The sequence below is a fragment of the Cebidichthys violaceus genome, unplaced genomic scaffold, assembly GCF_023349555.1.
Source record: "Cebidichthys violaceus isolate CVI_PGR_0920_01 unplaced genomic scaffold, fCebVio1.0.p SCAF_53, whole genome shotgun sequence".
NCBI lineage: Eukaryota > Metazoa > Chordata > Actinopteri > Perciformes > Stichaeidae > Cebidichthys > Cebidichthys violaceus.
In genome coordinates this window covers 1,650,679-1,662,044 of record NW_027176739.1, presented here as the reverse complement: position 1 = coordinate 1,662,044, position 11,366 = coordinate 1,650,679, and the positions used below count along the sequence as shown (strand labels likewise).

Sequence of the window (11,366 nt, the reverse complement as noted above, 5' to 3'; positions counted from 1 at the left end):
CTCACAATGCATAATTAACAAAGTCATTAACTAACTCGATAATGATTACACCCCAAACAAAAAAATGTAACATTTGATATCAAGCGTGGTTCAATTGTTCTAAAAAAAAGAGCTGATGGTAGTTAAAAATCAATGATAAAAGGTCGACCTTTTAATCCAGAGCTCATGACCGGACTCACGTTTTAAAGTGAACCAATCACACGAAAGGAGGGGGGCGGGGTTTGGCGCGCACCAGGCGGCTGATAGGTCACCGCCTCCATCATCACCACGTCACCTCCCTTTAGCAAAACAAGAGCACACACACAAAGTGAAAGTCAAGTTTTGGGTGTTTTTGTGTGTTAATTTACTTCCGTTTCATGCCCAAAATGTTGCATGCTGCACAGAGCTTTGCAGTTTATCGCCCCACATGTTTTATAGCGGCTCACGACACTGTCGCCCGTGTTCTTCACATCATTCATATGTTTCATGTATATTGTGTGCTGATGATATATTGGAAAATAGAAGCAATCAAATGCAGGAGTTTGTTTTTTAATAAGTTCGTATGTATGTATGGAAACATGGACTCTAAGCAGTGTTCAGTTTGCAGTACTGATAAAGGGAATCTACATTTTAGGATTTCACATTTAACATTCATGCATCTTTAAGTAACATTGGAATATTTTTAATTCAAATCCTGGAGAATGTGCATCCATGTGAGCAGATACTAAAGTTCGGATGAAACATTTGTCAATAGTGAACTGGCTCCACATTAGAGGAGAAAATCTGCTTCACCACATTTGAATGCAATTCACTTTCAGCCCCTCAAAAGTGGATTATTGCCATTTGGAGGTAATTTGATTTGAAACCAGTCGATGCCAAAAAGTAAAAAAAAGTTCAGATTCTGCGCAGACTTTTGCATCAGGATTACGGCGGATCTCCAAAGTAATGTGGTTGTCATTACAATATTGTAAACAAGAAATAAAATCTCAGTAAAACTGAAAAACAATACCTTTAACTGCAGTAACTTTTAGAAATAATCAGGGGAGGAAGCATAGTAATGTAGAAATATCACACTGTAAAAAATATACGTAATACATAAGCAAAATGTAATTTAAGTATCAAAAGTATTTAATGCAGAGAAATGTCCTTTTAGATTATTATTATGAATGCATTAATGTCTATAACATTTTACTGTTGTGGTTGAAACAAATGTTTAACTAATGTACGTAGTTTGATTTATTGATGTGTGTTTTTTTATGCAACATGTAGCCTACAGTCACAAACTTAATTTGTAAAGTAGCTGTTAGATAAATGTAATAGAGTACTTCGAAGAGGCGTGACATGGAAATACTCAAGTAAAGTACAAGAACCTCCAATCAGAAACAAGCGAGAGTGATTACCGTCTGCACACGCTCAGTAGGATTCTCTCGCTCACCATTTCACCGTGACGCAACTTTCCAACAAAATGTTAATTTTGAGTTATGAACGTTAGATAATTAACATATTTTACAAAATTTGAAAAGCAAAACGTTAAATTAAAAAAAGGCTGGATTAAAATATATGTGTATGTCCTAGCATAGCAGCTCCTCAATAAACATACTGTTGTATACAATAATGTGTGTAATAATGATGGAAAGGGTACTTCTCTATGTATTATTTTTCTTCTATTTTATGATTATAATTATAATTATTATTATGCTTATCATCCGTATTATGAATGTTAATGTTATTATCATTATTAATGTTTCTATCTTTATTACCAATACTATATTTAGTATTATTTTAATTTTATTATAATTTGTCTAAGCCTCCTGTGCACATGGTTCTTGTGTGTTACAATTATAATGCTATACTGTGATGTCCATATCAACTAAACTAAACTTAACTAAACTAGACTTAATTTAACTTAACTAAACTAGACTTAATTTAACTAAACTAGACTTAATTTAATTAACTTAACTAAGCTAGACTTAACTTAACTAAACTAGACTTAATTTAACTTAACTAGACTTAATTTAACTTAACTAAACTAGACTTAATTTAACTTAACTAGACTTAATTTAACTTAACTAAACTAGACTTAATTTAACTAAACTAGACTTAACTAAACTAGACTTAATTTAATTAACTTAACTAAACTAGACTTAACTTAACTAGATTTAATTTAACTAAACTTAACTAAACTATACTTAATTTAACTTAACTAAACTAGACTTAACTAAACTAAACTTAACTAAACTGACTTAATTTAATGTACTTAACTAAACTAAACTTAACTAAACTAGATTTAATTTAACTAAACTTAACTAGACTTAATTTAACTTAACTAAACTAAACTAAACTAGACTAAACTAACTTAACTTAACAGTCCATCACTGGAAATAAGGAAGAAAAAACAACACGTTCTACTTCCTCAAACCAGAGCACATCATTGCAATGAGCCGTCCTGACCACAACATCGAACCAAAAACTACCGGTCTTAACATCTTACCTGCAGCTTCTCTATCGACACATTCGGAGAACACGTGTGTGTGTTTTTGGGTGCCTCTAGTGAAGAAGTTTTTTGTTTTGTTTCTGGTGCCACGGTTGAGCGCGCACGGCGTGAAACACGCCTCCTGGAAGTCATGAATAACGCCCGTTGAGCGCGAGCTCATGGGAGGCGATGTCTCTTTAAGAAGGGCTCGGCTCTCCGCCGAAACAATCGCGCACGAACCCCCAACAAGTCATCGGACCTGTCAATCATCCGGGTCGGCGCCCTTTGATCGTCGGGACTCCTCAAGCCTTTGCAGTTGGGGCTCAAATGAGCTGTTTGCTGTTGTAGGGAAACATTAGTGCTCCACCAAAGCAGCCAGCCGGGGGGACGACACATCTCAACTTTTTCCTTTTCTTCTGCTCCCCTTGTATGCGGCGGAGGGCTTTTGGACACTTCGGAGGCGCAACACACTGAGGACATTTAACAGAAGAGAAGTCGCGTCATTCTTCTCTTTATTTCTACTTTTTTTTATTTCATTTTTTTGGGGGGTGGGGTGTTATTTCTTCAAAGTGTGTGTATATATATATATACACACATATATATATATATATATATATACATCGCAAGGGGACGTGGAGGAGAAGCAGACATGCCTCAGCTCAGCAGCGGCGGCGGGGACGACCTGGGAGCGAACGATGAGATGATTGCGTTCAAAGACGAAGGAGAGCAAGAGGAGAAAATACAAGAAAACGCGTTCACGGAGCGAGACCTGGCCGACCTCAAGTCCTCTCTGGTGAACGAGTCGGAAATAAATCAGAGTCCGCACGCAGCGGTAGGTTGGCACGGAGTGTGTGTGTGTGTGTGTGTGTGTGAGAGAGAGAGAGTGTGGATAAAACGCGGAAAGAGTGTGTGAGAAAAAAGCTTGTTTGTTTTTAATAGTATACGCTGCTGACATGAATTAAACCTTAGAAGAAGAAGAAGCAGCAGCGCTATTCGTGTTGGTTACATTGTAAACACACGTTAAAGTATGATGTGCTTTGAAGTCGCTCTTTTTGACACTCTCGTGGTCATTTTTTTTTCTTCCTTCTTCTTCTTCTGGCTTCATGTTCTGTATTATTCTGGGGAGTATCTGACCTCCCCCCGTGTTTTGTTGTCGGTCCCTTTCCAGGCGGTCAGACGGGGACAGCAGGGCGAGCAGAGGGGCTTCCCAGAAAAACACCGGGAGCATCTCGACGGAGGTAAGAGAAGAAACACACACACACACACACACACACACACACACACACACACACACACACACACACACACCCCAAAAAACACACACACATTTACACACTCTGGAGCCACTACTATCTGAGAAGTGATAAAGGAAAAAAAGACCCCTCCCCTCCCCTCCTACTGTGTCAAAGTAAGGACGAGGACACGTGTTGCAGCATTTAAAGCAACTTCAAAGAGTTTGTCTTCAGGTGCACACTGCAAAAGATGTCCGCAGCTCTCTGGTTTATCCATCACATCTATCAGTGGGTGGGGAGGGGGGGGGGGGGGGGGGGTTACATTTCCTGTGTTTCTATTCTAGCATGACAGTCACACACACAGAGTATACTGCTTTAATCAAATGTCCATTTACACGAGTTCACCAGTGGATCTGTGGAGCTGAGTTTACTCCGCAGAGAATCACTCGAAAAAGCTTTCAACTTTAAAGTCTGGAAAGCGTGACGAGCTGATTAATTATTAACAGCATGAAAAAAACAAACCAAAGCAACCGATTAGTCGACTAATCGAGTGACATTTTGTGCTCTTTTGCTCGTATCGCTTTTAAATCGTCGTCTTCATAGCAGCACGCTCTGCCCTCTGCTCACATGTCTAAATACACTTTAGATTTGCAGCCTTTTGTTATTTTACATTTTTCTTTTTTCTCAGTGTAAGCTTTTTTGCCAGACTTTGCCAAAAGTGGGGTCAACCAGGGCCCTTGAGAGGTTTATTATTATTATTATATATTTTTTTTTTTTGCTGGAGGTTTACCACCCAAAAAGAACAGAGCAAACCCACGTCTGCCTCCCTACAATAAGGCCCGTGTAGAGCAGTGTAGAGCAGTGTACGCCATGGCGCTTTTAATTACAGCCGTCGATGGAGGCCGCGCTTTAACCCGTGTAACTGACTCCAGTCGCTTCTAAACATGGCGTTCCTTTCTGCAAAAAAAACCCCCAAAAAAAATCTTACGTCAAATGTGGATATTTTAGGAAGAAAAAAAACAAACAAACCCACAGAGAAGAATTTTAGAACATCCCTGAATGATTCTGATTGAATGCTTGGATTACGTACACGTCCCAAAAAAAAAAAAAAAAAAAAGTTCTGGCACCTTTTTTGGTGACGGGGTTGGAGCGGTAGGAATAAAAGTTGTGTCATACCGACCAGGTGTAACCCAGTTCCAGCTGACCCACTGAGGGGCCTCTGCTGCTGCTGCTGGTGGTGCTGCTGCTGGTGCTGCTGCTGCTGCTGCTGGTGGTGGTGGTGGTGGTGGTGGGACATGAATTAGCACATAGGCTCTGGGAGTTCACGCCTCTCAGACGAGGTGATGCTTGTCGCGCTTTTTGTCTTTGAGTATTGTGGTCCGCGCTCACACAAGGATACAACATGAAATAACCAACAACAACGCTTGTGAACAGTCGGCCTACTTTTTGTTTGCACGTTCTTTTTTTGGTTTTGGATGTTTTCTTTTTGTTCTGCGGCGCACACATCTTATCGCAGTGCAGTGGGAGTAAGTATCAGGGTGTTTTTTGTTTGTTATTTTACTCTTTTTGTACATTTGTTTTACATGTCAATTTAAATCACGTTTAAAATGACACCACGCTGATACCCGTCCAGTCGCACACCAGATCACAAGATTTTGCTCAGAGAATGACAGAAAAAACGACCTCTTACGAAGTGTCACTATTACATCACTCTTGAAGTTGCTCAGTGTGTGACTCTCGTCTGTTTGTTCACCGGCAGTGTCGAAGCAGCAAGATGGAGGCATGTACAAGACGCCGGCGTACCCGGGCTATCCGTTCCTGATGCTGCCGGACCCCTACCTCCCCAACAGCTCGGTGTCTCCGTCTGTAAGTCCACCTTTTTTTTTTTCCTCTGTCTCACCCTCCCGCCGGCTGCTCCGTTGTTGGTTTGCTGAGTGGTGGTGGTGGTGGTGGTGGTGGTGGGGGGGGGGGGGGGTCCCACTCTGGAACTCCCGCACGAGTTTGTGTTTCTTCAGCTGCTGTTCGTGTTCCTCTGGTATCAAGTCCAACGCCGAACAGGGAACAGAAAACATACACTCAGGGATGGAAGCGGTCAGGGTCTGGTGGCCGTGTGCTAGTGTGTTTAAGCAAAGAGGTCCTCAGTAGCCAGAAGTCCACAGCATCACACAGAGAGACGGCGTGGACACGACCAACCACAGAGCGCTGGCTGTTTGCTCTTTTCATGTTATTTTTGGATAAAGTCGTAAATGTTTCTTCGGGGATTTTCCGCATAATTTGCATTTTATTAGTTGTGCATCTGGTCTTGCAGATTTGTAACTTTCACTTTATCAGCCTTTATGGACGTCTTCTCTTTTAGATCTGCGATCTGTTGCCTTGAAAGTAATATTTTTAACATTTTACTGTTTTAAAATCAATATCCAGATGTTTTTAAATGGCTCCTTCGTGGATAAATCAAGTAGATTCATGTCAGCAACCGGTTCCTGCATTTCCTCATAATAGTTTTGCTTGTTTTTTTGTTTTTTTTTGCAGTTATGCTTCTTTATAGTTGTGTGATTGAGATCTATAATGATTGACGTGACTTCTGTGGATTAACGCCCAAGAAAACGGTGGATTTATTTCAGGTTTTTAAAACAGTAACGCTCCTTTTCACGGTCCCCCCAAACGATGAACCCTAAAGTCCCTTCAAGTCGGCCCCTGAGAGCCATCGTTCACGGACAGGCGGACTTATCCGCCCGACGTGAGCGCTGGTGACCTCATTCATTTTCATTGGCCCTTGTTCCCCCGAATCAAGCGCCGCTCTGACAGACGAGAGGCGCGTGGTTATGACGTCACGGCGTCCCGTCGGCCCGGTGGATGAGGAATCTGCTGCGGTCACAAAAGACGTGAGTCACACCGCCGTGTTCTTCAACGTGTGGGTCCAGACCCAGCGGTGGGTCACGGAGGTTTTAAATGGTACAAAACATAAGTGAGGCTATTGTTACAGACTATCTCCTAGTGAAAGTATTCTTTGTCTTTATTTATTCAGTGTCCAGCTAAATACACTTTCACTTCAACGTTACGTCCTCTGAAGTGAGATCAGATGCATGAAGGGAACCCTTTATGCACCCGCTTCGACTATAAGTGGCTTTTTATACTTGCGTTGTGTATATTAGCCCCGCCCTCTTGTTGATTTTCAACTTCCTGAATAACGCTTGCAGCGCTTTGGGCTTTTTCATGAAAGAGCAGACGACAGTAGCTCCGCTTGTTTGGGTCTCAGTATTACGTCGTGAGCGGTTGCATTGTGTTTGTGTGAGAGGCGCATGTTTGAATCACATTCTCCCTAAGCTGTTCTTCACAGGGCCGGGTCAGACGTGGATATCTATTCATGTGAGACCATCACATCATCACAATAACCATATGGAGGTATTCAGTCAAAACTGGTGATTGAGACTATAACCTGAATAAAGTACTGCTACAACAAGTACTACCACTACTACTACTACTACTACTACTACTAGAGAGAGAGAGAGAGAGAGCGTTCTCTTTATCTCCTAAAAACATCTCAACCCTCGTCGTTGCATAACGCGACACATCCGGCGTGGCGTTGTGCCGCTACGCGTCGCTCATCAACATCTCTCCGCTTCTTCTTCTTCACCCTCATCATCATCTTCTTCTTCTTCCCTCCTCTTCCTCTCCAACCACACAGCCTCTCAGAGATTGTTTTTGTTGAGAGGGGGGGGGGGGTGTAAGATAAAGAGCATTTCTTTCTTCCCCGGGTGTCTCGGAGACTCCACACAATGCTCACTTGTTGCTGCTCTCCTTGTAATTAGGACGCCGGTTGCGAGGCGCAGCGGCGCATCAGGCCCCCGACTACCTGCCACTTGAAAGGGCTGAGCATAGTGGTTTTGGGAGGGGGGGGGGGGGGGGGGGGGGGGGGGTTGTGGATGGATCGGAAACTATAGGTCTGGGAGACTTGCAGGGGGAAAAAAAAGGTGTGTTTGGTGTGTTTGCTGGTGTGAATGTAACGCAGGTTCTGTCTCCGTGTGTGTCCTCGAGGGAGGCCAGTAGTCCGTCCTCGAGGAGGCCAGTAGTCCGTCCTCGAGGGAGTCCAGTAGTCCGTCCTCGAGGGAGGCCAGTAGTCTGTCCTCGAGGGAGTCCAGTAGTCCGTCCTCGAGGGAGGCCAGTAGTCCGTCCGTTATGTTTCTGAGACGTCGTTCAGTTTGTGGAATAGAAAATAGTCAGTCCAAGGTGACTCCTTCAGATGAATCCTTTTCATGCAAAGCGATATTCAATGTAAAAAAGCAGCTTCAGTCCTGTGGGTGAACTTGCTCAGTGCTGGTCTGCTTCTATCCCTCGTACTGGTTTCTATTATTATTATTATTATTATTATTTCAGTTAAACCATTATGTATCCTTGCCACCGCAGAGAGATTGTTATTCTGAAATAATTAGTCTGTATGAATCTATTTAATTGTAAAAGTGATTTTTTTGTTTGTTTTAAAGTTGTATTAAGTGGATTGTTGGTTGGACGTCTGAAGACGTCGTGAGGATTGTTTCATTATTAAACTAATGTGTAGATTAATCCATGATGACAGAATGAGATGCAGCTCTAATGCTTCTACTGTCGGATCGGACCCTAACATGAGTCTCTGTTGGTTGAGTGTTTGCAGCCGGTGTGTGCGCGGTGCTGACGAAAACCTTCCGTGAATCAGAGGCTGAATGTTTGTACCAACAACAGCGACGTCTCAAAACCTTTTTATTACCGTAAACCGGTGAAGTCATTGTGAGAGCTTCAGCTGAATGACTGGAAGTCAGGTGTCATAGAGTTGTAATATTTGTCTCTCTGTTTGAATTTGATAATTATGTATCTGTACAACCCTTAGATCTGCTCATCGGATGAGGAAAACCTCCCAGAAGAAAACGGATTGTGCAATAGATGTTATGTGTACAGAATGAATTATTGAACAAAAATTACAACATCAGTCAATCCATATGAAAGAAATGATAACGAGAGCAGCGGTAGCACTTAATAATAGATACACGTGTAAACAGGCTGACGTGCTGCGATAGCCTGGCTCCATGGAAACCTGTTTGAAAACGTGAAACGTCACACTGCATTTTACAGAACCGCGGCAAACAACAACAACACAAACATCATCCGTGGCTGTGTTTGTTGTGGACAGATTAACGTGTGATTTACACGACGCTCGCCACAACCACACTGTCTGGAAGAGAACGGGTGAATCACAAATCGCATTGTTCTGGTATTAATGTTTAACACCTCGTGTAAGCTCTGCTGCTGCAAAGTGTGTTCCCCTCCTCGTCCCATCCGGAGATAACACCCCTATTACAGCGTTTCATGGACACCCCCCCCCCCCCCCCCCCCCCCGTTCGTTGCATGGATGTAGATATCAGCCGTCCGTCTGGAGGACGTGGCCAGAGAGACGTTGACCGAACTCCCCCGGCTCCTCGTCTTTGGATGGAAGCTTTATCTTTGAGCGAGCAAGACGCTGTGTTTGTGTGTTGTTTAACTTCATTACACTTTAAGTATTCTTATGTATTCTGTGTGTGTGTGTGTGTGTGTGTGTGTGTGTGTGTGTGTGTGTGTGTGTGTTTGTGTGTCTTCATCTGCTTGTTTTCCCCTCAAGTTTGTTGCCGCAGGCTTGTGTTTGTACCCAGAGTTCATGGTGTGTTTTGTCTGCTAATGTTTGCTGTGTGTGTGTGTGTGTGTGTGTGTGTGTGTGTGTGTGTGTGTGTGTGTGTGTGTGTGTGTAATGCTGTGGATTACCAGCAGCCTGCTTCTGAGGGATCATGAGTCTTTTGTCGTCTCGAGGAGTCAAACCCCAGAGGAGGAGAGCATCTTCCTCTCTTCAGCATCCACCCATCTTTCTCTTCTCTCTCTCTCTCTCTCTCTCTCTCTCTCTCTCTCTCTCTCTCTCTCTATATCTATCTCTCTCTTCTCTCTCTCTCTCTCTCTCTCTCTCTCTCTCTCTCTCTCTCTCTCTCTATATATCTATCTCTCTCTCTCTCTCTCTCTCTCTCTCTCTCTCTCTCTCTCTCTCTCTCTCTCTCTCTCTCTATATCTATATATCTCTCTCTCTCTCTCTCTCTCTCTCTCTCTCTCTCTCTCTCTCTCTCTCCGCCTGTTCCTCATCCACCTCTCTCCTTCTCCACCTCAGCTGCTTCAACTTGTTGTGATCCATAAAAAAGGTGTGGAGCTGCAGAAGCATAAGGAGTGCATCGATCGTCACTGTTTTTCCTCCAGCCCGGTGAAGCGCTGCTGTGAAGCTGATGCATGTCTTTATGATGGAGACGTTTTCATGGACGGTGGACAGACGGCCAGTAAAAGGAAGGACCGGATCACACAGGAGTTTGGTTATCGTGTGCTGTGGCCTGTTTGCATGAACACCAGCTGCTTCTTATTAATCTGATGACCGTGACTTTAAAAGAGGTCTTTCTGCACGAGATGAGTAAGAGCGGCGTTTCCCTTATAGCTCTGATATTAGTGTTGCTTATTCACAGAGATGGTTTTATTTGCACTTCTTAATCTAATCAGCTTCTTTCCTCTTTCCACGTATTTCAGGCTTCTTGTTTTTGCGTACGATTGTCCTGGCAAAGATCAATCGGTGGGTTCAAATTTGGCAAGTTGGCAAGCTGCACTTCCTGCAGCTGCTTCACAATAAAAGCCTGTCGATGGTGGAGCAGGCGCTTTTATCCAAAGCGACTTACAATTCAGTATCTATCTACGCAGCTACGGCAGATTTTGGGTTAATTGTCTTGCTCAAGGACACGTTGACATGAGACTTAGCGAGCCGGGGATCGAACCGACGACCCTCTGATTGAAAGGCGGCCCTGCTCTCGCTTAGCCGCGGCCACCCGTTTTTTTTTTTTTAATGTGAAGCGTTCACGTTGATCTCACCTCTTTGTTGCAGTGGAGTTCTGTGAAGCTAAACGTGCTAAAACCACAGAAGAAGTCCTGTTGCGTCATTTCTCTGAAGTGGCCACTGGCTGTGTTTAGACTAGATCTTAATCAATGAACTTGGCAAGTGTTCTTGCCTTTTTAGAGCAGCTTCAACGTACTTCAGTGAACGCATGTCTTGACTATGAAAGCCTGTGAAATGTGCAGGGAGCTCGGTCGGTGGTCGGGACACACTTCCCTGTCCGACTGGGGGAGACGGCGTTTCGACCCTCTGATATTGGGCCTGCGTGCTGCTTTTGTTTCGCCGTCACAGAGGCCGTGAAACCGCCTGTGATGTGGAAGCCGCGGTCACGACTCTCCCCGCTCGCTGTACCTGGACGCCGACGGTGAAACGGTCCGCTGACTGTTTAGTGTTGTTTTTTAAAAAAAAACACAGTCGCTGGAATGTACAGGCCGTCGTCTTGTTTTGGGGGGAATTTCCTGCTCGTGTTGACATTTCGTTTCTTAGACTGAAATTGAAAATTGACAGGAAGACTGCTGACAGACAGCTTGTACATGTTTGGGAAAGGGCCAGAGGGTGAAGCTGTCATTTCTAATCATCTCTTAAGTATTTAAGTTTCTCAGCTGTCACAATACCCCCTCACAACTTTCTCTGAACCAAACCAGAATTTCCAAATCACGCTCAGAAGTCACCGTTAAATGACAATCAGCCACTTCTCTGTATTCATTTCTCAGAATGTAAAGCTCCACGTCTTTCGCTCAGAAACATCTTCCGCATGCCTCCT

General features: G+C 43.5%; 1 protein-coding gene across 11 annotated transcripts in view; it reads left to right on the top strand.

The window, feature by feature from the left end:
• The first annotated feature begins 2,582 nt into the window (after positions 1–2,582).
• tcf7 (transcription factor 7) overlaps positions 2,583–11,366 on the top strand; it is a 58,305-nt gene continuing 49,521 nt past the window's right edge. For 2 of the 11 annotated variants that reach the window (XM_068731643.1, XM_068731641.1), the window contains exons 1-3: positions 2,583–3,284; positions 3,621–3,690; positions 5,444–5,550. In XM_068731643.1, coding sequence (XP_068587744.1) covers positions 3,102–3,284; positions 3,621–3,690; positions 5,444–5,550 — 360 coding nt within the window. In that variant the 5' untranslated portion in view covers positions 2,583–3,101. The remainder of the gene's footprint in view (positions 3,285–3,620; positions 3,691–5,443; positions 5,551–11,366) is intronic. The other 9 variants (XM_068731644.1, XM_068731642.1, XM_068731648.1 and 6 more) reach the window with 5 other exon arrangements.